The sequence below is a fragment of the Cynocephalus volans genome, chromosome 4 (genome assembly GCF_027409185.1).
Source record: "Cynocephalus volans isolate mCynVol1 chromosome 4, mCynVol1.pri, whole genome shotgun sequence".
NCBI classification, from domain to species: Eukaryota; Metazoa; Chordata; class Mammalia; order Dermoptera; family Cynocephalidae; genus Cynocephalus; species Cynocephalus volans.
In genome coordinates, this window is record NC_084463.1 from 14,833,138 (window position 1) to 14,859,434 (window position 26,297).

General features: G+C 41.2%; 1 protein-coding gene and 1 pseudogene across 3 annotated transcripts; one reads left to right on the plus strand and one right to left on the minus strand.

Annotated features, from left to right (window-relative positions):
* Positions 1-1,428: 1,428 nt before the first annotated feature.
* On the minus strand, positions 1,429-23,949 carry IFT46 (intraflagellar transport 46). 3 transcript variants are annotated; one of them, XM_063094018.1, is made up of 12 exons: positions 23,745-23,949; positions 22,917-23,013; positions 18,559-18,711; positions 17,518-17,651; positions 15,662-15,736; positions 15,404-15,497; positions 14,835-14,963; positions 13,819-13,940; positions 13,393-13,459; positions 7,603-7,663; positions 6,688-6,773; positions 1,429-6,177 (listed from the first exon to the last, which is right to left on the minus strand). In XM_063094018.1, the coding sequence occupies exons 2-12, from the start codon at positions 22,965-22,967 to the stop codon at positions 6,082-6,084; spliced, it is 1,068 nt and encodes a 355-aa protein (XP_062950088.1). In that variant the 5' UTR covers positions 22,968-23,013; positions 23,745-23,949; the 3' UTR covers positions 1,429-6,081. The 3 variants fall into 3 exon arrangements, with proteins under 3 accessions (XP_062950088.1, XP_062950089.1, XP_062950090.1); XM_063094019.1 differs by lacking the exon at positions 23,745-23,949 and adding an exon at positions 20,216-20,295 and having other exon boundaries at positions 22,917-23,000; XM_063094020.1 differs by lacking the exons at positions 18,559-18,711; positions 23,745-23,949 and adding an exon at positions 20,216-20,295 and having other exon boundaries at positions 22,917-23,000.
* Positions 10,512-12,281, plus strand: LOC134374941 (ubiquitin carboxyl-terminal hydrolase 21-like; annotated as a pseudogene).
* Positions 23,950-26,297: the final 2,348 nt, after the last annotated feature.

Genomic DNA, 26,297 nt, shown 5'->3' on the forward strand with positions numbered 1-26,297 from the left:
TTTTTAAACAAAATCTTTAAATGACAGAGTAGACGGGTTGGCCCGTGGCTCACTTGGGAGAGTGCGGTGCTGATAACACCAAGGCCACACGTTCGATCCCTATATAGGGATGGCCGGTTAGCTCACTTGGGAGAGCGTGGTGCTAACAACACCAAGTTAAGGGTTAAGATCCCCTTATTGGTCATCTTTTAAAAAAAAATAAATAAAAAATAAATAAATAAATAAATAAATAAATAATAAATAAAGTAAAATAAAATCAGAGTAGAGAAAATATAGCAAGCACCTGTGTACCCACCACTCAACTCTGTTGAATCTTAACATTTTACCAAATTTGCTTCAGATTTACATGATGGTTCTCTATTTTCCTGGGAAGGAACACCAATTTTTAATATACTTCACCTAATCTTTAATCTTTACCTTATAATAATAAGCAGGTCATTTGTCACCTTAAATCCAAATGTACAGCAGTCCGGTATGTGGGTGGCCACAGCTCAGGCTGCATTTTCCCACCTGGACTATGCTTTACTGAAGTCCTCCAGACACAATAGACGGTTTAGTAAGGACTTGTGAAAATTAACATCCAACTCTGTGTAGTGCTGGTGGGAATGCAAAGTGATACAGCTGCTGTGGAAGACAGTATGGAGGTTCCTCAAAAAGTTAACACAGCATTACCAAGTGATCCCACAATTCCACTTCTGGGTACATACTCAAAAGAATTGAAAGCAGGAACTCAAACAGCTATTTGTGCACCAGTATTCAAGCAGTGTCATTCACAATAGCCAAGAGGTAAAAATAATCCAATTATCTACTCACAGATGAATGGATAAACAAAGTGTGCATATACGCACAATGGGATACTAAGCCTTAAAAAGGGACAAAATTCTGATAAATGTTATAACACAGATAAACCTTGAAAACATTATGTTAAGGGAAATAAGCCACACAAAAGGACAAATATTGTATGATTCCACTTCTGAGGTTCCTGGAATAGTCAAACTCAGAGACAGAAAGCAGAATAGTGGTTACCAGGGACTGAGAGTAGGTGGAGGTTGGGAGTTATTGTTAAATGGGTACAAACTTTTAATTTGGGATGATGAAAAAGTTCTGGAGCTGAATAGCAGTGATGCTGCACAACACTGAATGTACTTAATGCGACTTTAATTGTACACTTAAATATGGTTTAAGTGGTGAATTTCATGTTATATATATATTCCTATTTTTAATTTTGGTTACTGATACAATCTCATTATAAGTCTTTTCAGATTTCCTAGTTCTTTGTGATTCAGTCTTCGTAGGTTCTGTGTTTCTGCGAATTTGTACGTTTCATCTAGGTTATCCAATTTGTTGATACAATTGTTGTACAATTGCTCAGTACTCTCTTGTTTTAGTCCATTTTGTGCTGCTATAACAGAATTACCTGAGACTGAGTAATTTATAAAGAAGAGAGGTTTATTTGGCTTATGTTTCTGGGACAGCTGCATCTGGCATGGGCCTCAGGCTGCTTCTACTCATGGCAGAAAGTGGCAGGCAGCCGGCGGGTACAAACAGATCACATGGCGAGAGGAAGCAAGAGAGGAAGCAAGAGAGAGAGAGGAGGTGCCAGGGTCCTTTAAACAATCAGGTCTCGCGGGAACTAATAGCATGAGAACTCACTCACTACCCCCCTCCCCCAGGAAGAGCATTAATACATTCATGAGGGATCTGCCCCCATGACTCAATTAGTTTTCAACTCTGCCACAGTGGAGATCAAATTTCCACCTGAGTTTTGGAGGGGACAACACATCCAAACTCCATCATCTCTCATCCTTTTTATTTCTATAGAATCAGTAGTAATGCCCCCACTTTCATTTCAGATTTTAGTTATTTGTCTTCTTTTTTTGTTAGATATTCTAGCTAAAGGTTTTTCAATTTTGTTAATCTATTCGGAGTCAACTTTTCATTTTACTTTTAAATTGTTTTTCTATTCTCTTATTTTATTTATTTCTGCTTTGTCTTTATTTCCTTCCTTCGGCTAGATTTGGGTTTACTTGGTTCTTTTTCTAGTTCCTGAAGTTGTAAACTTTATTTTAGATCTTTCTCCTTTTTTAATATAAACATTTATAGCTATAACCTCTGAGCACTGCTTTTGCTGCATTCCGTAAGTTTTGGTATGTTGTGTTTTTTCATTTGTCTGTAAGTATTTTCTAATTTCTCTTGTGATTTCTTCTTTGACCCACTGTTGGTTTAAGAGTATATTGCTTAATTTCTACAAATTTGTGTATTTTCCAGTTTTTCTTGTTATTACTACTAACTTCATCCCATTGTGGTCAGAGAAAATACTTTGTATATCTATCTTTTTAAATCTATTGAGACAATTTGTGGCCTAACATGGTCTATCCTGGACAATATTCCATGTGTACTCAAGAAGAATGTGTATGCTGTTGTTGTTGGATAGAGTATTCTATTAGATCTAGTTGGTTTGTGTTGTCTTCTGTCTCCTTATGTCTGGTTGTTGCTGTGTGTACACATACACAGAAATGAGACAACAAAAACTGATTGGAAGTTGATGTGTAAGGAAGGACATAAACATTTGCTTAAAGAACCCTAATTGTCAGAATCTGTAGATCTCTTCTCCTTGCCTGATCAGTTTCCTGGTTTCCTCCAATATTTTGCTTTGGAGGTATAAGTCAGGAAGAAGGCTGAGGATATCATGCTCATTCCTTTATTTAATTCTCTTATTTTAAATATGGCCCCTTCTACCTTTATAGTCACTTGGAATTCTCACATTCATAGTCTTCATAGTCTCCTTGGTTCAAAGGTGCCCATCTTCTGTTGGGGTAAGGAGGTGGGTGGCACAGGTGGGAAGGTTCTGGGGACCTACTTATACAAACCTTCAATCAATCCTCCTGTTTTCAGCCCCACCCTGCAAACTTGCCATCAGAAACATCTGACACTTTCTATTCCTGATCCTTTCCAGAATTTCTGCAAAGTCAAATAGCTTACTTCTTACTGGCTCTCAGGCCCTCTCCTCCATAGGCAGATTCCAGGGTTTTTTCCTCCCCGCTGCTAAATCAATTACCACTTGTCCATCTTCCAAAATTATGTTGCTATCTAGTCTATCAGCATTTTCTTTCCTATTATCTGTCCTTACTGTTTTTTGCCTTTTGTTTTTTTATTCCTATAATCATTTTAGTAAGATTAGAGAAGGGAGTGAAGATGTAAATACTTGTGTCCATTTTTGTTTATTTGGAGGTGTCACGAGCCTAGGATCAGCAGAGAAGGTGAGGGACACCTCCAGCCTACATAAAAGTTTAGTTAGAACTCATGACTTGGCTGGCCGGTTAGCTCAGTTTGTTAGAATGCAGACTTATAACCTCAAGGTCACAGGTTCAGACAGCCACAAAAATAAAAATAAAAATATTAATATAAATTTTTAAAAAAGAAGTGAGGGGAGAGTGATCAGTTACCAAATTATCCTGTTTGGCGGGTTGTATTGCTGGTGGGTGAGAGCAAGCACCTCTAAAAAAAGAAACAAAATTCATGATCCACGTGTACAGCACAGCAAGCAGATTGGCTTTGCAGTTCACATCTAGGTATTAAGGAAAACGAGGATCTTGGGATAGGGAGAGAGTATTCTAAGAGGTAAGTTGGTGTTCATTATAACTGTTTTACAGCTGGATCGTCTAAGGCATAGGTTAACTGACTTTTGCTAGGGCCACAGGAGTAAGTAGCCAAAAGGGAATAACTCGAGACTGGTGAAGAGGAGACAGGAGCCCTGATGAGAACAGTGCCTGAACACGATCTCTGGAGAGCCAGGGTGGACGTGCTGGGGCGAGAGGAGCTGAAAGGCCCACACATCAACCAGGAATTTAAGAAGTACTGCTGATCGTTATTGTTTAGATTCTGAGTCCACCTACTTGCAAAAATTTATTTGTAATCCCAAAATCACTACCTGTGGTGTTTTCAAGGTCATTTTCGGACATGCTCAGAGAAGCAAAAACTTTGAGTTGCCTGATGCCCATTCCCAGCTGAGGCTGAACGTGATGCTCTGCCTTTTTGTTTCAACTCTCATGGTGTAAACAAGCATCTTTTTTGCAGTCTATATAGTGCCACATTTTTTTACATTTTTCTTGTGATTTTACTATTTTAAATGGCCTCCAAGTGTAATGCTGAAGTACTATCTCATGTTCCCATGTGTAAGAAGGTTGTGATGTACCTTACGGAGAAAATGTATTAGATAAGCTTTGTTTGGGCATGGTTTATGGTGCTGTTGGCTGTAAGTTCAGTGGATTAGGGGTCGGTGGACAAAATGTTACGACCAGAGGCACACAGGAATCTAACCCTGTATTTCCTCTAGGAGCAATGGTTCAGTATCTGCTAACTCAGTGTTTGCGGTGACTTTATAGAATTAAGTACCGTGAATAAAGAGAATCGACCACATTTATTAGTGCTGAGTCTCAGCTCTAGCCAAGAAGGCAATCTGATTGGTTCCTGAAAACGTAATAAAGCACTTGAGCTCCTATTAAATTTTGCCTCCCTTCATTCCCTGAGTCAAATGTGAGCATTAACGGTGCCCATTTGAGAGCAGAGCACCTGGACCTGATATATCAAAGTAAGGCCTGAGCTCAAAAGTGACTGCTCCTCAAACTCAAGAGTGATGTGATCATAGTTGGTTTTAAGAAATAATTCCTTTCCTGTCCGATGTGTTTACTGTGTACATATAAGGCTGGCGGTGTAGCACTTAAATGTAATCTTCCCCGCCAATCAATTTTTGTCCCACATCCCCACCCATCAGTACTTGCCCCCTTTATCCATTCAGTTGCTCAAGCCAAAAAATCCTGGGAATCACTCTTGATTTCTTTCCTTCCATCCCCCACATTCCCTCTATCACCAAGTTCTGCTGGTTCTACCTCTATTATTATATTATCTCTCAGCCCCACACCCTCCCTTCTAGACTCTGCTTTGTACTGCTGCATTTTCCAGATTCCCTGGCCAGCTGTTAACTTCTGCCAGTGGGAGGCACTGGCAGGAGATGAGAAGGTGGAGAAAGGAAGCAGCAGCCACAACTCAGTCACCGTAGTGGGACTGCGGTGGGAGCGAGGGCCTGAGTGTGGCACCTCCTCAGCCATGCACCACCTGGCCACAGCAGCACCTCTTTTGCTGGCAGCACCTGCAAGGGACAACACTCCTTTTTGACCTTTATGTTCCTTCAGTCCCCTCCATTCTCCCTTCTGCTCCTTTCCAACACTTTGGTAACCAATTTCCTACATTAAACACTCTTTGTTAGAAACAATTAGCATAGTTTCAGATTTCCTGACTGAAGCTTAGCTGATAGAACTCCAAAATATTTCCTGAATCCACCTATCTCTACTACTACCACAACTACCACCCTAATCCAATCCACAATTCCTGTCTCACCTGGATTACTGCAATAGCTAGGCCCCCTGAGACCACAACCAGGAAGGTCTGGAGGAAGACAGGCAGGTTGCCCATAAGGAAGGCAGCATTTACTGGGAAGAGATACCTAGAAAAATTAAATTCTGGGAGAAAAATGATTCCTCTCTCCTGCCAATCTTAAAGGATTGGGTTTTAATTTTATTTCACAAAGCTGGTTTGCTAAAACTGCTTTTGACTTAATGCCCATTACTAGGCCAAGTTCCTTGTCTCTGCCTTATGTCAGTCAGCCTTTTCCCTTTCATACTACAGAACAGCAGGATAACCTGACAGATAGAGCATTTTATTTGTAAAATCTATGCCAACTAACTGTAAGAAAGAAAATAATTCCATCCCTATCCCTAAAAGAACATCTTTTAAGCTTTCCTCCCAACCTGAGCCGGAGCATCTCAGAAATCCCAATTCTTTTAACTCAAATCTCCACAGTGGTGTAGATGCATAACTCCCCTGGGAAGGCAGTCTGAGACAGGCAGAGCTGTTTAACAAACATGTGGAGAGCTCTCTGGCAGAAAGGATGCAGGACACACACAGCCCCTGAGCCAAGCTGTGGCATGGGCAAGGATGCCAGGTGCCTGACAACAATCTCTCCGTCTCAGCTGGGGTAGAGGAGCCCACTCAGCCCTGAAACAGAGAGCCTCGGGAGGTGTCTCAGCTGAAGGTCAATGTCTCTGCGTCTCCAGCTTGGGAAGCGGAGTTGGATGGAGGGGTAAATGCTTTCTTGCCTTCAGCGAGAACTTTAAAATGCTATGAGGAAAGAGGAGAGAAAACATTAAGTTTTTAGGATAAGTTACTTGCTACATTTTAGCAGGAACTAACCTCTTAAAAACCCCTTTAAGCTCCAATTTTCTCCCAATTCTGTTTCCAAAACAACTCCTTGGTGTTGTCTTTGATCCTTTTTCTTTTATTGGTGTTGTGTTTGAAAAAGAGCTGGAGATTTGCTCCACCTTCTTCAAAAATGAACGCTTTTTACTTCCTCCCTGCATCCACGCATTAGGCCTCTTGGTTCCCCAGTAATAATGAGCGTCCTCTGCAGATTCTCAGCTAGCTTCATCCAAGGCCCACATCTCTTCTCCTTTCCTCTTCCTTTGAAAACCCCGCCCCTCCTGCTTTGCTGTTTTCTTAGTGATGGGCAAGGGCAATGGTAATTCTGGGCGGAGACACCCTCCATTGCCATAGGACGCAATCACAGGCTCAGGGTAGTGGTAACCGCAGTGATCCTCACTAAGGCATGTCAGCCCCTGATGTTTGTCTCACCTGTGAGTTCTTGAATTCTGAGTAGACGGAAAAGAGCAGGTGAAGGGACTGAATCCGACTCTTGTAGACAGGGATGTCTAAGATGGCTGAAATGAAGAACAACTCCAAGGAACAGAACTAAACAAACTCTGGGAATTAGGGGGCATTTCTGTTTAGGATAGCCAGACCCCTCCCAGATGGGATATGTTACTATGACTTTGGAGGTTGTAGGGAAAGTGAAGGAAAATGGTCAGGACCCCTCAGGTGTTCAGAATCTTGCTGAGCATTTGATGTAAATATGCACGTGCACCCAGGTGTTCCTTGGTTATTGTCTAATGTAATTGCACATGTGCCCCCAGGTGTCCTGGGTTATAGACTTAAGTATAAAGGATGAGTGGCTCTAATCCATGGGGGGCCTCCCCGCCACTGGGATGCCCTGGGGGGGGAGGCCATAGGGAGGCCGCTACTGCTGCTGGAGGATGTTGCTGCCCTGAGAGGCCACCACCACTGCTGCTGCTGAGGATTGAGCTTCTGTCATCTGCCAACCATTCCCAGGATCTTTCCCAATTACCTAGCATGGACCTGCGTGAGGGGTCTGGTGACCCAGTCTGTACAATGGGTTTGAAGGGTCTGAGTGCTAGCCCTGACAATACAAATGGAAACTTAGTATAACTAAAATAATGAAATGTTTTGGCTTTAGTTATCAATGGCCCAAACAAGACAACTGGTATAGTCGTGTAGCTTTACAGGGGTTAAATACCTAGCAAGTATTCACATAAGCCCAAACACCACCCTTAAGTGATGCCAAATAGCACAACTGGCTTAAAGTGAAGGTTGTAACTCAAGATGCCATCTTCCCAGAGTAAACAAGCCTTTTCAAAAGCCTGGAATATATCTATCCAGAGACAGCGATGAGGAAAGGATGGAGAAGCTTACCACAGATCATGTCAATGTATTCTGTCAGGCTGCAATCAATCTCTGCTGTGGGCAGGCTCACCTAGAAGGGGCGTGGGATGGACCAAAGTCAAAAAGTTGAAGTTTCGTCGGTCCCAGAACCACGCTCTCTCTCTCTGAGGGATAAGAGCTCCTAGCATAAGACATGTGTTATGGGCTGAATTGTGTTCCCCCAAAATTCGTATTTTGAGGTCCTAACGCCTGTACCTCAGAATGTGACTATATTCGGAGATAAGGTCTTTAGAGATAAGTTAAAATGAGGTAATCAGGTTGGGCCCTAATCCAATATGCTGGCATCCTTACAAGAAATTAGGACACAGAACATACAGAGGGAAGACCATGTGAAGACACAGAAAAGATGGCCAAGGAGAGAGGCCTCAGAAGAAATCAGCCCTGCTGACAACTTGATCTTGGAATGCTAGTCTTCAGAACTGTGAAAAAATAAATTTCTATTGTTTAAGCCACCCAATCTATGGTACTTTGTTATGGCAGCCCCGGCAAATGAACACATTCTCTCCCCTTCCCCCCATAAGTAAGATAGAATTAGTCATACTCATTAACCACCAAAGTAGCAGATGATCCATTAGGACCAAAAGATTTTATAAGTAAAATATACTGCCATTTCTGAGTGGATTTGTGAAGAAAAACTGGTCCCAGGTTATGGCCAAGTATTTACAGTTACTTGGTACTATAATGCCTAATGGTCCTGGGACACCATAGGAACAGAAAAAAGGGACATGACATCTCAGGTGACAGACTCTGGATCTAAACAAACCATACTGTAAGATAAAAAACCACTGGCTTCTTGGACTACTTAGCTCAGTTGGTTAGCATGTGGTGCTGATAATATCAGATCCAGGGTTCAATCCCTGTACCAGCCAGCCGCCCAAACACAAACCACTGGCTGCTTAAAACTTTTTTTCTTTTACAAAAAACAGAGTGCATATAGTTCTGCCATCTGCTTTTTTCATTTAATAACATATCATTGCTATTTCTTCATTTCAGAGCAAAATAAGGCCAAATAATATTCCACTGCATAGTATTTCACTGAATGGATGTACTACAATCTGGCTATTCAATCCCCCAATCACAATTTTCCTCAGGTACAGCTTTAAATGCTATAAAGAAAGAGATTTTTTCAAATTTTTTGCTTTTACAATCAGTTCCTCAATAAATATGTACAAAAAAATCTCTTTCTTCATGGAGCTTACATTTTAGTAGGGAGAAACTAAATAATTAAGTTATATAGTATGTTAGAAGATAAGTGTTAGGGAGAAAAAGCAGGGTAAGAGGATGGGGAACTTTGGGGAGCTGGAATAGCAATTTTAAATGTAATGGCCAGGAAGGATCTGTTAATCTTTGTTCAGTTTTCTTTTTTTATTGATATGTAAGAGTTCTTTGCCTGGAGAATAATCTTATCTATTATATATTTATATAAAATAGATTTTTTTTTTTGGCTGGCTGGTACGGGGATCAAACCCTAGACCTTGGTGTTATCAGCACCATACTCTAACCAACTCTGAGCTAACCAGCCAGCCCATGCCATTGTCTTTTAACTTTGTATATGGTATCTATTGGTACTTAAATTTTATTTCTGTGAGTCTAAACTGTCACATTTTCCCCATTATGACTTTTAAATCTCTTTTGCTGAGAAACACCTAACCATCCAAATAGTGTTAAATTTCTCCTATATTTTCTTAAGGTACACATATAGCTTTATTTTTTTAATTTTAATTTTTTTTTAAAGATGACCTACTAGTAAGGGGATCTTAACCCACCACGCTTTCCCAAGTGAGCTAACCGGCCATTCCTGTATAGGGATCCAAACCCGTGGCCTTAGTGTTATCAGCCCCACACTCTCCCAAGTGAGCCACGGGCTGGCCCTGACACATACAGCTTTATTTTTACGTTAACTTTTTAATTCATTTGGAATTCATGTATGGATATGGTTGAGGCATAATTTTTTTCGAATGGATAGTCAAGTGTCTCATCATAACCTCATTCTATCTCCAATGCTTAAAAAACTACCTTTCTAATATACCAAATTCCCACATATACATGGGTTTGTTTCTGGTTAGTATGTGCCACTGATCTATTTCTATGCCAGTACCTTATTGTTTTATTTACTAGCCTTATAATGTGTTTCTGATGTCCAATAACGCAAATCCTCCATTTTTTCCCCGAGATTTACATGATTGGTCTTAAAACTTTATTCTCTCAGATAAGGTTTACTATTAATGTTTCAATTTCTGAAAAAAGTGAAAATTCTGATGGAAATGGTATTACACTTATGTAGTAAATTGGGAAAGACCTACAGTTCTGTAAGACTGAATCCTCCCACCCAGCAACGTGGTTTGAGTCCTCATTCATTCAGATCTTGTTTTATGCCCTTCGTTAAAGTTTTATATTTTTTTTTTTTTTTTTTTTAAGCCAGTCAAATTTAGCAGTGGGGGGTTGTATACCAACTTTAGTGACACTAATGTTAATAAGTTCTGATAACCCACTACCATTGGACCAGCCAAAGTTTTATATTTTGTTTTCAAAAAGGTCTTACCAATTTCTTTCTTTCTTTTTTTTTTTTTAAAGATGACCGATAAGGGGATCTCAAACCTTGACTTGGTGTTGTCAGCACCACGCTCTCCGAAGTGAGCCAACCGGCCATCCCCATATAGGGATCCGAACCCATAGCCTTGGTGTTATCAGCACCGCACTCTCCCGAGTGAGCCATGGGCCATCCCTACCAATTTCTTATTAAATTTATTCCTGGGGTTGCTGGGTGGGACCAACAAAGATGGCGGCAGCCCCTGCGGCTGGAACAATCTGGACAATAACTGCAGCTAAAGCTGCAGCCCGGCCCGTGATGGGCTGCATGGGGGTAGTAGGGGGTGGCCATGAGCTGCAGCCTCGCCCCGGCCAGCCTCCCCTGCAGCCTCACCGGGGTAAAGGTCCAGCCTGTGGTGTCCACAATTCTCCAGGCCTCTGAGCACCACCTGGGCCAAAATTGAAAGCCACCTGCTAATGTCCAGCCCCGAGTGGGATCCAAGCTACCATTTGCCCCCCCAGGCCTGCAGCAAAGAGCACTGCAACCCAGCCCCTAGGCCAAACCCCATGCTATGACCTCTGTCTCCCAGGTCAGGGCCACCTGATGAACAGCTCAAGAAACTGGAGCTGGGACGGGGATGGACATCAGGCTGTCATCCCAGAGGCCCCCATCAGGAAGATCACAGGGTTCCCCTGCCTGGCTCACCACCTCTAGCTGTGGCTCTGCCTCTCCCTTCCCGGACCAACTTAGCCCGTTCCAAGTCTGTGAGCAGTAGGTACTTGCGTTCCATGGGGTTTGCCTTGGGAGGGCACCGTGGCACTGGAGAGCTGGGGACTGCACTGAGCTGCTTGGCACTCCGGCCTGAGTCACCCACTTTGAGATGTAGCACCTCTTTCTGCCACCTTGGGGGCTTTCCTGGACCCCTCACCCTGCTCAGCATACAGACAGAGCTCCCTACTTCCCATGGCTCCTTCCACATGATATCTGCCCAACCCTCTGGGCCTTTCTACTCTGATGACAAGACAGCTCATCACATACTGCTTCTGGGCTCTGGTCATGATGGCCTCCAAAATCTGGGAAAGATGTGCTTCCTGAATGCAGTACTACAGCGTTTGAGCAGCACTTGGCCTTTTCGGGACTTCTGTCTGCAAAGGGACTTCTGGCAAGAGGTGCCTGGAGGGGGCCAAGTCCAAGAACTCACTGAAGCTTTTGCAGATGTGACTGGTGCCCTCTGGTACCCTGACTCCTATGAAGGTGTGAATCTTACTCGATTCCGAGCTATCTTCCAGAAATATGTTCTCTCCTTCTCTGGATACAGCCAGCAGGATGCCCAAGAGTTCCTGAAGTTCCTCATGGAGCGGCTATACCTTGAAATCAACCGACAAGGCCGTCAGGCTCCACCAATCCTGGCCAATGGTCCAGCTCCCAATCCAGCCCGCCGAGGAGGGGCTCTGCTAGAAGAACCTGAGTTAAGTGATGATGAACAAGCCAACCTAATGTGGAAGAGTTATCTGGAGCAAGAGGACAGCAAGATGTGGACCTGTTTGTGGGCCAGTTGAAAAGTTGTCTCAAGTGCCAGGCCTGCAGGTATCGCTCTACGACCTTTGAGGCTTTTTGTGACCTGTCCCTGCCCATCCTCAAGAAAGGATTTCCTGAGGACAAGGTGTCTCTGTGGGATTCTTTCAGGCTTTTCACCAAGGAAGAACGAGAGTCAGAGAATGCCCCAGTGTGTAACCGATGTCCGCAGAAAACACGAAGTATTGTACAAAGATTCTCCCAAATCCTTGTGCTCCATCTGAATTGATTTTCTGCCTCCTGAGGCTCCATCAAGAAAAGTTCAGTAGGTGTAGACTTCCCACTGCAGCAACTGAACCTAGGGGACTTTGCCAGTGACAAACCCGGAGGCCCTGTATACCAGCTGTATGCCCTTTGCAACCACTCAGGCAGTGTCCACTATGGCCACTACATAGCCCTGTGCCATTGCCAGACTGGTTGGCATGTCTACAGTGACTCTTGTGTCTCCCCTATCAGTGAAAACCAGGTGGCATCCAGTGAGGACTACGTGCTGTTCTGCCAACTCATGCAGGTGACATCCAATGCCTGTGACATCCCCCTTTAAGCTCTGGCACCTGTTAAACCCTTTCAACACCCTTAATCCCCAGGCTCCCCATTTACTTCAGAGACATCTATTTTTGTGTCTTTTTAATCGGGGAGGGGGAGGGGTGGTTGTAGCTCCCGTTACATTTTTTATTAAAAAGTACCCTTCCACATGAAGGCTCCCTCGTCTCCCAGCCCCATGTACAGAGCTCACCAGGCCCTGCCCATGTACAGCCCCCAGATCCTCTGCAATCTCACTTTTTGTGAATAAATTTATTAAGAAAAAAAAAATTATTACTAGGTATTTTTTAAAATTTGGGGTAATTATGAATGGGACATCAGCTTCTTAAAACAGCATAAATACCTCCTCTGGAGAAGGTGGAATCTAAAATAATAATACAGGAGGTACATATGTTCAACAAAAGATATGTGTTAGAATGCTCATAGTTGGGCCGGCCCGTGGCTCACTCGGGAGAGTGCGGTGCTGATAACACCAAGGCCCCGGGTTCGGATCCCATATAGGGATGGCCGGTTCGCTCACTGGCTGAGTGTGGTGCTGACAACACCAAGTCAAGGGTTAAGATCCCCTTACCGGTCATCTTTTTAAAAAAAAAAAAAAAAAAAAAAAAAGAATGCTCATAGTAGTCCTATCTGTAATAACTAAAAACTGGAAACTACCCAAATGCCTATCAATAGAATGGATATATAATAAATTGTCTTATGTTCAAATGATGGAAACATACAGTATCAAGAACAAATGAACAAACACACAAAACAGTATGAATGAATCTCCCATAATGTTGAGCAAAAGAAACAAGATACTAAAGAGTAAAGTTAGATTCAGATAAAGTACAAAAACAGGCAAACCTAATTTCTGCTGTTAGAAATCAGGACAGTGGTTACCTTGGGAGGTGGGAGCATGAGGGGGCTTCCAAGATGCTAGCAATGTTTATTGATCTGATGTGCTGGTTACACAAGTGTGTTCAGTTGGTGAAAATGGATTGATGCTTATGATACATATACATTTGTGATTGTGTACTACACTTCAGTTAAAAAGTTAATGATAGTAATAATTTAGGAAGTCCCCTAGACTGAGTGCTATACTTTCTTACCTCCTGCAACCTTCCACTTACCTTGCCCAAAAGCTCTTCAAACTCTGGGGACCATTCCTCCATCAGCGTGTCAATGTCGGGCATGGGTCTAAAAGTATAGAGGTAAATATGAACAAGAAACTTGAACTGATGCCATCAGCAACCTTTGAATCAGGATATTCTAGGATGAAAGACAGGTCCTCAGTGTGGCACATAGGATTTCAGGAGAACCTAGATTGGACAAACCAAACTTACTCAGGACGTAGGGTTTGTAGGATGTAGCTAAGTAATGATACTAAAGAAATCACAATCTTTATGTCTTTAACCTAAGCCAGCAGCTTCCAGGATCCATAGGACCTAAGGTTGATCATATATGTCCCAGCCTTTGGGCCTCTTCTCAGGAGCAATGGTTTACAGGTAGTAAAGGTTTCTATGAGTTACTGTAGTGAAGAACGCGGTATCTCTTACCTGGTGTAGTGCACAGTTGCAGGGGGCTTAGAACGGTGTAACTCAGAGATGCTCTCAATCCATGTGTCAATGGCTTTGGGATTCTTTTCTGCATCTTCCAGGCTCTTTACTTTCATATGTTGCTAGAAAAACAGACTGGCTGATGGCACTGAAATAGTTCTCTTGTTTTTATAAAGCAGCTTATCACATCTACCACTATTTCATACACAGGTAGCTGATGAAAAAGGAAGCCTAATAGAGCCAAATGAAGGTGACAGGAAACCCTGATAAAATTTGCTAGGCTATAACACCAAGATCAAGGGTTAGGTCCTGCAACTGGACAGCTGCCAAAAAAAAAAAAAAAAGAAAGAAAGAAAAAAATTTGCTGCGGGGCTGGCTGGTTAACACAGTTGTTTAGAGTATGGTGTTGTAACACTAAGGTCAAGGGTTCAGATCCCTGCAATGGCCAGCTACCCCCCCCCCCAAAAAAAAAAAAAAAAAGCATTTGCTGGAGCCATGGGAAGGGGGCAATTTCACACCTACTAGGATGGCTAGAATCAAAAAGACAGACAATAACAACTGTTAGTGAGGATGTGGAGAAACTAAAACTCTCATTCGTTGCTAGCGGAACTGTAAAATGACGCAGCCACTTTGGAAAACAGTTTGGCAGTTCCTCAAATGGTTAAACACAGTTACCATAAATGAAGTGGTTACCAGGGTCTAGGAGGGGAGGAAATGGGGAGTGACAATTAATGGGTACAGGGTTTCTTTCTGAAGTGACGAAAATATTCTGGATTAAGTAGTGGTAATGGCTACAGAACTTTGTGAATATAAAAATAACAATGAGTTTACAATTTAAAAGAGTGAACTTTATGGTATGTAAACTATATCTCAATAAAGCTATCATTAAAAAGATAGGGCTGGCCTGAAGCCACAGCCATCCCTTTTGCTGGGCAGGAAGTCAACTGCGCAAATGCCAGTGAAACCTGCACTCTCAGCCCTCTCTAGCTGGGGCCTGTACCAGGCTAATATCTTACTGTGACATTGTGCTGCTTGGAATTCTCTGTTAACCAGAGAGAGAGCACTGTAGGGTCTGACTGTTTTGTAGAAGGTTCATCCAATACCAACAGGCCAAGGTTGTCAGGCTTTCCATCAGGACGTGGGACCTGTATAAGAAAAAGGTAAGAAAGCACAGAGAAAAACAAGAGGGCCATAACAAGGCCACCTGCTGTTTCAATAAGCAGAACAGGAAGAACTCTTCTGGTTCATCAATATTACCAGTATTAAAAAGCATGCTTGTTTATCATGCTATACCAAATACTATCTGGGAAAAATATATAATCTATAGGAGCTTAAATATAAAGCTGAAGTAATAGATAATTAGGAGGCAAATACATGACAAATGTTTAATACATAATGAGATAAAGTATTACTTAACAGCAATGAGTATAATCTGGAGTAGGGAGCGAGGTTATGAACTCCAGTGAAATGAAAAGTATATGTCAAGGTAGCCAAGGCTAGTCAAAGAAATTAGTGGAATTGTTAGAGTAATAAGAGGGTAAGAAGAAACACCTAAGGAGTCATTTTTAGGATGTACTGACTATACCTTTAAGAATGCATCAATATCTCCGACAGCTGGGATAAAATCAGGAATGAAAGGTTTCAGTTTGTGGTCCAGGTCAATCAACTGAGGTGTATACCTAGGAGATATTGCCCAGGGAAAGTTGAGACAGTCAGAGAAAGGTACCTACCTTACTATTCAGGCTAAAAAGAATCTGAGGATGGCCCTGTTGCAGACTAGAGGTAGAAAAGATTGGGGGCAAGGTAGGGATGGTGGGGCATGATGCTAGGTCCTAGTACTCACCTACTGATGTACTGAAAGAGTTCCTTAATCTCCGCAGAAACTGGCAAATGCTCATAATCTGCAGGGTCATAGGCCCTGGGGAAAGGAAAATACCATGTGTTCAAGGTGGGCAGAGAAGAGTGGAGGTGGCAGAGCCCTGGGTCAGCCTGTGTGTTTTCTGACCACAGGGACATGATCCTAAATCTAGCTTTTGCCCCTCCCACATCTGCCTTTCCTGGTGGCTTGCAAGGCAACTTCAGAGTTGATTATAATTAGCTCTCAGTTATCTCTGACACTGAAGAGGAACAGAGCTACAGAAAATCCAAAACATAATATTTTTGGATGTTAAAATGTAGCATACATGGTCTTCCACCTTTTTGAATAAAAGGGATGATAAGAAAAGGTGGAATAAGAGATTTTAATTTCTGACATGAAAATAGTTTACACCAAGAAAAAAATGAATTTTTATAAACATGTTTTTCTTTTTTTCCCTTTGTTAATAGTGTCATTTGAGATTTGACAAAGATGTTTTTAACAGTGTTATTTATAAAAGTAAAAAATTGGAAACAAATAAAATATCCAACATTTGGACAATGGTTAGTTATGTCAAATTGAATACTGCATAGTTATTAGAAAGCACTTGTATTGATACATGAAAATGCAGTAAAAAAGTAGCAGAACACAAAATAATTATAATTAAGTAAAATGTAATGAACATTGGCAAAGTATACAAGTGAGTTGGAAGGGTATTGATAAGATTCTTCTAAGGGGACTTGCTTAACAAAAGAAAATAAATATATTAATGACTTAAAATTTACATTTCCCTAGATTATAACTTATAGAAATAGGACATAATCATGAAGCAAAGTAGGAAGCATGGGAAGTCAGTCTGGGATTAAACATTTACTTAATTTACTTAGTGCTTACCTGCAGGGGGAAACCCAAAAATAACTTTTTTATTTTTATTAAACTACTTTATAATAAATGATGCATGCATGATACAAAATATATACAGTGAAAAATTATGTCTCTCTTCCACTTGTGTCCCCTTGCCATCAAGTTCCTCTCCCAAAGGTAACCACTGTTACTAGTTTCTAGTATACCCTTACAGAGATAGTCTATGTAATGTCTGTTTTACACACATGGTAGCACAGCATAAACACTCTTCTGTACCTTTTTTCAAATTAACAGTATCTCTTGGAGATTGTTCTCTACCAGTGCATAGAGAGCTGCCACATACTTTTAAAGGACCGGCATAATACTTTTTACTGACTGGTTATATCATTTATTTAACCAGTAATTGTACTTTAAATGGATTGGCCTCAGGATCCATTTTGATTAAAACCTATTGGAGTGGGTTATGACTAACATAGTACCAGGGTTGGACAGGTTGAGACTTTTTACTTAAGCACCATCAAGAACATTTTTCCTCAATGCTGGGCTTCTGAAGCACTTCTCTACCTGTCCAAAAAGGATCTGAGCCTAAAGTAAAATGCTTGTGTGCATATATATTGTTTTCCTTGCTACAAAGAAATGCTTTGTTATGTATACAAATTTATTTTCTTTCCCAGAAGGTGAGCTCCTCATAGGCAGAAACCATCCTTTTAGATTTACTCAGCAAAACCTCCTGTAATCCCTGAGCCCACAAATGTTTTAAAAAAGTACAAGTGACATCACAGGACTGGATGAGGCAGTGAAGCCAAAAAGAAATGAAAACTCATTATGTTGGGTTTCTGAGACATCTGAAAATCTTAAGTAGAGGAGATCAAAAGAGATACTGGAATGTCACTTGTAACTGATGTCCTCCCAGTTCAGGGTTTTGAAGGAGGTATTTTCCTCTTTGTCTTGAGTGTCCTTGGCAGGGGGTCTTTCCTCACCCTTCCAGAGGGGCTCCATGCTCTTCATCATCATCATCATCAGAGTCAGTTTCAGATGAGTCATCATCATCGTCATCATCATCATTTTCACTAAAGCCTTGTTGAGGTGTCAGCTGTGAGGTCTTCTTCTTCTCCTGAGATAGGGCAGAGTAGGCATAGAAAGGATCGCACGAAGAGAAATTTAATGTGCCGTGGCCAGTTCTCTATTGCTCTAACCAATACGGCCCCCCCTTTGCCCCACCACCTGACACCTAATCACCAGAAAGAGAATGTGGCACTACACAGAAGGGGCTTGAGAGCCCTCTTCTGCTCCTGCTTAGCTACAAACTGGGTCCCTACTTTCTATAACCATTTTCCATTTCTCTACTTGAGGCTGGGGTATAAATTCTATCCAATTTATATTTATTGTACCTATTACCTATGAGATCCTGAGAACTCAGCATAAACTTTATCTAGACAGCTTCAACCCTAAAACCTAGGGACTTTCGAAGAAGAGGATGGCAACTCTAAATAATTATTTTGGGAGGAGCCAGGGGAAGATGAAGTGAGGAAGACAAACTTAAGAGGATCTTAATACTCACAAAGATCATAGGGAGGAAACCTAGTATTTAATTTCCAAGACTGCTCAGAGTAAGCTGCTTGAAACTATCAAAAGAAGAAAGTTCAGGGCCGGCCCGTGGCTCACTTGGGAGAGTGTGGTGCTGATAACACCAAGGCCATGGGTTCGGATCCTATATAGATAGGGATGGCCAGTTCCCTCACTGGCTGAGCGTGGTGCTGACAACACCAAGCCAAGGGTTAAGACACCCTTACCGGTCATCTTTAAAAAAAAAAAAAGAAAGTTCATAATCAACTCCATGCCCAAATTTTGACCAGCAGTTCCAGAGACCATGGACTTTCTATTTTGGTTCACTGGTATTTCTCTTCATGGGTTATCCAACATATCCATATCTCCCTACCCTTCCCCCATAAGTTAAATTTAACAACTATACACTCTATCTCAAGATATGAGGCTCTTTTGTTCTTGGCATTACAACCTACCTTTCTGAGCTTCTGGCTCTCTATGTACCATCCTACCCTCTCAAGTCCATGAGAAGGGTTCTGGTGGCGCTTGGGACTTGCAGGGGCAGTTGGGACGGGGTCCATGTCTTTGCCTCTGTGGCCTGGAGCCTGTGGCATGCCCTCACTTAGGACCTGAAGGATGACCAATTGGCCCCCTTTAAAAGTAGGTTTTGAAAGCTTGGTGTCCATATGCCATATGGCTTATATTGAGATTAACAGAGGTTAGGTTCCAGTTTTTATAAATTATTTAATGTTTCTTTTATGGTAAAGCAGCTATTGGCACACAAAATTGTGACATGTTGCAGGACACCAAAAATTGCTTTTGGTTACATTTTCCTCTAAGAATAACAGATTTATTACACATAGGTAAAATATATTCTAACTAATCTGTAATATGTATGACATATGACACACAGTTGCAGAACTAGTTCAGTGACTATGCCTTACTGGTATATAATTGTTAAGAACCTTCTAGAGTATTCTTTCTCAATTCAAGATTTGCCAAAATTATCCTTGGTCACATGGGAAGCAATTTTGGCAAACAGAACTTTTAAGAATATTAATGGTCAATTTAAAGATTATTCAAAAGCAGATCCTTTCTGCTGATTCTGGGTGCATACTATATTGGAAAGATAAATGAGCCTTGAACACTGACCACAGCGTGAAGACTAGAGGAATTTAGGGTGGATATACAAAATTTGGAAGTCAACTTAAGAAAATTGTTCACTTTTCTTTTGCCTGCTTCTTCAGAGTTATACTTTGCAAAATCCCTGATATAAAGGCAGAGTACTTTATATATCACAGACAAATGCCTAATAAATTAATCTTGTGTGTAAGATGTTAAAATAGCACATCAGTCATGGAGTGGGACCACCTTAAAATGTTACCCACTAGGCTTTTTATGAAATCAGTTTATATCACTACAAATATTCTTCTTCACCTGAGTTTCCAAAGCTCCTGTTCTTAAAGGACAATTAAAACGTAACCAGTGGATCATGTGCTAAGGCTGAATTGAATAGAAATGGCTGTTAAGCAGAGCACGCATACAACTCTAAGGTCCTACCTGGCTAGAGATGTAGATATCTTTCCATCTTTCTTTCAGAAACAGGGTGATTCTCTAGGTTCATAGAATAACAGCAAAGAAACATTTGGGTCTTAAGACCCCCAAATTAAAACCTCTTTCACAAATTATTGGCAGCATCACAAGTGCTGACAATGAAAAAAATGCCTAGACCAATAATTCCAAACTTGCTCTATCATAAGGATTACCCAGACTGCTTGCTAAAAATATAAATTCCCAGGCTTTTACCATCAGATTCTGGGTGGTGACCAGGAATCTGTATTTTTAAAGATAAGTACAACAATTGATTCTTATGATCAGTAAAGTTTGTGAAACACTGGCCTTCATTATATAAAATTCCTCACTAAAAAGTCAGCTGTAACAGTTGGCTTTATTTCTGAAGAAAAAGAGTCCAGATCTCAAGGCTCTTTGCTCCTGATTTTCTTCCATGAGCTCAAAGGTACCCAGCCACTGGAGATGAATGTTCAAGAAATGTTTACCATTTAACTGTTATCACCTCTAACTACTGAAGACCCAAAGCAGAAATTCTAAAAGAAGCTGTGGGTTATACTGCACCTTGTTATTTTCCTCTTCATACTCATCACTGCTGTTATCAGCCATAATCTTGTTAGGAAGACAGGCAGGATGAGGAAGTCCTTAGGAGAAAATGTTCCCTTTAAGTTATTGTTAAAATGATTTTAAAAGGCAAATACTTCAGTATATTATATTATGCTGTAACAATTTTGTGGAACAGGTTTTATAAGAACATCTAGCTAAAGGATAAGAGACTGAATTCTACTCATGGCTCTGTGAATTCCATTCAAAATATATTTACTAAGCAGTGTATTTACTAAACATTACTGTGCTTGGGCCCAGCCCGTGGCGCACTGGAGAGAGTGCGGCGCTGGGAGCGCAGTGACGCTCCCGCCGTGGGTTCGGATCCTATATAGGAATGGCCGCTGTGCTCACTGGCTGAGCGCGGTCCAGCCGGTCACAAAAAAGACAAAAAAAAATAAAAATAAAAAAATTAAAAAAACATTACTGTGCTTAAGGCATTGAGCTAAACATTATACTAATTGATTATCTGCCATTACATAAATAATATGAAATCTGCCCTTAGTTCAGACATTGGCAAAATGAGGTTAGTAACTAGTAAAGTGAAAACAATGCTGGATTTCTCATCAAAAGACTAGGATTGAAGGGCAGTTCTACCACTTGGACAAAATGACAACCTCTCTGAATCTCAGTATTCCCACCTCTGAATGGGGTCAGTAATATTTCTCACTCAGGACTGTTGTCAGGATCAAATGAGAAAACTTTATGTGGAAGGAACTGACCCAGCCTGGCAAATGACAGATAGTAACAAATTTGAATCTGAATCATTATCCATCAGATAAGAGCAATAAAAATATTGTGAAAAATTAAAAAGTATAATCAGATGTATGTAACTGGCCAGCCCTGACAAGATAGCATAGAAATGCTCAAGTTAAAAACCTGGATGGGCAGCCTTATAACACCAAGGTCACAGGTCCGGATCCCTGTATCAGCCAGCCATCAAAAAAAAAAAAAAAAAAAAAAAGAATCCTGGATAGTTAGGTACATACCCAAAAGAAATAAAAGCAGGGACTCAGACAGACACTTGTACACCTTTGCTCATAGTAACACTATGCACAATAGCCAAAAGGTGGAAACAACCCAAGTGTCCACCAATAGATGGATAAACAAACTATGGTATATACACACAATTGAATAATATTCAGCCATAAAATGGAAGGAAGTCCTGACACATGCTAAAACATGCATGAACCTTAAAAACATTACGCTAAATAAGTCAGCCACAAAAGGATAAATATAATATGATTTCACTTATGAGGTACCCAGAACAAGCAAATTCATATAGACAAAGTAGAAGAGTGGTTATCAGGGACTGGGAAGCAGGAAATCAGGAGTAATTATTTAATGGGTATAGAGTTTCTGTTCGACATAAAGAAAAATTTCTAGAAATAGTGGTGATGTTTATACAACATTGTGAATGTACTTAATTAATGCCACTTACTTGTACACTTAAAAATGGTTAAAATGCAAATTTTAAGTTATGTATATTTTATCACGATAAACAAACAAAAAGAGTTTTCCTGGGTGTCATACTTGATTCCTAACTCAAGTCAAATCCAATCCATCAGCAAGTCTTAGTGACTCTACAAGAACAATATATCTTGTATTTGTCTCTTCTCTCCCTTCTCAACTTCCTCAAACCACTATCCTCAAACCACTTCTCAACTTCCTCAAACCATTAAAAAATAGTCCAAACCACTATCATCTTAACTAAGCCATTGCAACAGTCCCTTCAACTAGTTCTCCACTTGTACCTTTCCAATTTTCAACCCATTCCACACGTAACGGCAACACAGCCTCCAAAACTCTCTTGTTATGCCTCCTGCCTCCCTCTTTGATCTGACCATATACCACTGCCCACTACCATATAGTGATCTCTCTCAGGTTCTCAAACTAACCCAAGTTCTTACAGGACTCAGGGCTTTTCACATCTCACATGCTGTTTCCTCTTCCTGGCCTACTTTTCCTCAGTGTCTGGATCTTTCTCATCTTTCAGCCCCAAATGTCACCTCCGTAGGTCTTCCTTGACCAAACTATCAAAAGTAGGTCATCCTCCTCACCATTATTCTCCATAGCAACAAACAATTTGCCTCTATCAATGTACTTATCACATCTGTAATTGTGTTTATATGTTTATTCATTTGTCACCTGTCTCCCATGATTACAAGCATCAGGATGGCAGGGACAATGTGTCTTTTGTTTAACACTGTACACCCAGTGCCAGGCATAAGGCTGGCACATACTAGGCATTCCAAAATGTTTAATGAATAAATGAATGGTGTCAAGTCCTCTAATGATATTCCATTGATATTTTGGTTGGGGTTGCAGGTTAAGGGCAGGTTATGAAGCGTCTTCATAGCTGAGCAAAACATAGTTTTGATAAGTTAAAAACAACAATAACCAGTGAATCCCTTGTGAGCAGGGCAGTGAAATGAAGTAGATGTTGATAGGTTTGGGTTGGAAGAAGATCCTGCAATCTGGGAGGCTGTGATTTCTCCTCCCTTAACTAGTTAGAAAACAGGAACAAAGGCAAGTGAAGTAACTTGACTGAAAGTTAACATTTGCTATTATAAAATAAGAACTTCTTGAAGACAATCAGGAATCCATCCTGCTCTCTGTTTTGAGAATGATTTCTCTTCTTTCCTCTTCATTCTTCTCTTACCTTGGTGTTTTGGGGTTGGAGTATTAATACTTGCAACCTCTTCAGAGTCATTAATCTCTAGACGCTCATCATATGTCTGGTTTTCAACAATCTTGGTCTAAGCAAAAGGAGACATGATTACAAAGTTCATCACATGGGACATTAAGCACTGTGCCGGGAGGTGCATTCCAAACTAGCATTGGTTCCTCTTCCTTACCCAAGACACCAGTTTTACACAAAACCTTCGCCCCCATCCAAACTTTCCTTAAATTTTCTTGGGCCCGGGTCAATCAGTTAAGTCATTCTGCTGCAGCCCTTTTTTAGGAACTGCTGGCAGGCTGGCTGAGGAACGAGGGAATCGTGGAGGAAAACGACAGCCCTTCTGCAGCGGCTCCCCAAAGCTGTAAGATAAACGCGCCAGGGCAGAACAGTATTCGTATGAAGACGGCGACTCTCTCCTCAGGTTCGGTCAGTTTTCCCAAGGCTGTTGGGGTTTCTCAGGGGAGGCTGTAAAGGTTCTAGAAAGAGTTCTGTTTCTGGGCTCACTTCTGGCGGGGGAGGGAGGGTACGGGATGTCCCGAAGAGAGAGTAAACTCCAGTCCCTTGGTCCCATCCAATAATCCCGAAAGCATCACCCCCATCTCCACCCCCGTTTTGCAGATCGGATCCCACTTAAGTTTCTTGGGGAGTGAATCAGGCAGGATGGTTGGCAGTGTGGTGGGGGAAGGGGCGAAGGAACAGTTGTCGCGGGGATGGGAAGTAGCGGGGAGGAGGGGAAAGGGAGTCCCCTTAAATTCCTCTTGGGAGGGAGCAAGGCAGTTCCTTTCTGCTGGGCTGAGTATGAATTACCTGTAACCCCTCTGAATCCGTCTCCTCTAAATGGGAAGAACCCCAGCCTAGGGCTGGGGTCTCACTCCAATCTCAGGCCAGTCCACTTGACGGATTCTACTTTGAGCAACCAGCTTGTTGTCAGTCGCTAGGCGAAAAAAAAATCGCGACACTTGCTTTCACTCTCGTGAGACCTTCTCCAGTCACCCGCACGTTACGCCTCTTCCAGGGAAGAATCTCTACGCGCAGGAAGGAGATCGAGGGGGCGCGGATAACGCCTCTCTGGGCGGCCAGGCGCCTGTGTGTCTATGGTTTCAGTAATTGCGTCTGTTGCGGCATCTAGTGGCCGCGGGTGGCAGAGCTGGCTGATGAGTTTCGGCTCGTATGCAAGTTAGCCCTCCAATCTGGAAACAGGACCCTGTTCGTTTTTTCACCCTAGGACAAGGATAATCGGGCATGCAGTTCCCCCTGGATCAACTTGATCAGCATTTAGACACACACGCCAGGGAATATTCCCCAGCACTTTGTACGTCCTTTACATTATAGTCCTTCTCCTCCACGGTGTCCCATTGCATGGGATATACTTACACTAACTATTCCTTGTTTATCTGAGATTCAAATTTAACTCTGTGTCCTGTACTTTTATTTGTGAAAGGAGACTGTGAGCTTCTTAAGGCAGAGTCTTGTGTCTAAAAAATTTTTAACTCTTCGTAGAGTCAGTACGTTGCATAAATCAGGCACTTTAAAAATACTTGTTGGTCAGCCATGAAGAAGATAGAAGACAACAAGACAGTTGTGTTCATTGTGGATGTCAAGGTCAATAAGCACCCGATCAAGCAGGCTGTGAAGAAGCTCTGTGACATTGATGTGGCCAAGGTCAACACCCGACCAGGCCTGATGGAGAGAAGAAAGCATATGTTCGACTGGCTCCTGATTATGATGCTTTGGATGTTGTCAACAAAATTGGAATCATCTAAACTGAGTCCAGATGGTTAATTCCAAATGTACAATTTTTCCATCAAAAATAAATAAATAAAAATAAAAAAATAAAAAATAAAAATGCTTGTTTGGTGGATTAATCAAGGAATGAATGAATGGAAATAATACTTTTAAACAAATATTTTTAAACTATAGACATAATTAATATTGGAAGTCACGTATAGAGAAACAGAAAAGAATATTGGAAATTTAACCCTGAAAACCTGCTGAAGGAAAACAAAGAATGTGGCTTGGAAAAATGAGAGACATTTCTTCCGAGAGACAAGTTAAAAATGGAACTGCACACGTTTTTAAAATTTTTGTATCTGTTATTGCTTGTAATAATGTGTAAGTATTGTTGAGCACTTAACAATGTAGGAGAACATAAATTATATAATCTAATGCGTTTTGTATTATCTAACTTCACAACCTTATGGTATAAATGTTACTGCCAATTTACATACTAGGTAATTGAGGCTTACAGAATTAAAGTACTCTGTACTGGCCAATTGCCAAAAAAAAAAAAATCAGAGAATTAAAGTAACTTTCCTAAAATCACCCAGCTAGTAAGGGCTAGAAACAGGATTTGGATACACATCAGTCTGATTCCTAAGTCTCTGCTCTTAGCCAGTATGATACACTACCTCTAAGGCACTCCTTGTGAAGCATGCTTGCAGGGAAGCTTTTTCTTCTGCAGTTTAATTCAGCTAATGTCAAGTTTCCAAAGAATCAGCACCAATTAGTCTTTGCTGAGTTTCTGAGGTCCATATTGGAGGCCCTAGAAGGTGCCTCAAAAAGGCAGTAATTCCAAATAGGATTTTTGCTTTTTTAAAAAATAAGAATTTGTTCATATTTCTTACAATGTGTGCTTTTTGTAATAAATATTAAAAATACAGTTTGACATATAGCCCTCCAGACATGCAGAGTTTAAAAATACCCAAGCTTTCTAGAGATTCTATTAGAAGGTAATTGGAGATGGAACTGATTTGGGTAGGAGTGAGAAGTCTATAATGCAATGCTTAAGAACGGAGGTTTGAAAGTTCAGCAGCCTTTGTTTGAATCCTGGCTTTTCTCTTTTCTAGCCATGAGACCTTTGGTAGGACAGTTTTCCTCTCTGTACCTTGATTTCCTCATGGGTAAAATGGAGGTAATAATGGTACCTACCTCAGGGAATTCTTGTGAGGATTAAATGAGATAATCTGTGTGAAGAAGTTAGAGTAATGTTTGGTGCCTTGTAAGTGTCCAATAAACATTAGGAAATACTAAGGAGATGTAGAGAGGCAGTGTGTTATAATGAGAAAAGCTGGCTTTGAATCCTGGCTCTAGCACTTACTGGCTGAGTTTGGGCAAGTGTATAACTGCTTTGATCCTCCGTGTCTTCATCTGGATTGTTGTAAAGGATTCGCAATAATGTGTGTAAAGTATCTGATACAAAATTATCACTCAGTAAAAAAGTGCTGTTATCCTTAATTGCAGACATAGGTTTAATATGGTTGAATGCTGTAGGGTTGAGCCAATTTGGGATAAAATGATAGAATTATATAGGAAAGAACAGCTGAATCAATTATACCTTGAAAAGTCTGGAATTTGGCATGG

Bases quoted from the DNA above. Each gene is read 5' to 3' on its own strand.
- IFT46 (XM_063094018.1), bottom strand. From the start codon at position 22,967: ATGACTCTGAAGAGGTTGCAAGTATTAATACTCCAACCCCAAAACACC. The intron at 17,652-18,558 runs GTAGGTTGTAAT...GCCCTATCTCAG, and splicing joins AGAGCCAGAAGCTCAGAAAG to GAGAAGAAGAAGACCTCACA. The intron at 15,498-15,661 runs GTGAGTACTAGG...AATATCTCCTAG, and splicing joins CTCTTTCAGTACATCAGTAG to GTATACACCTCAGTTGATTG.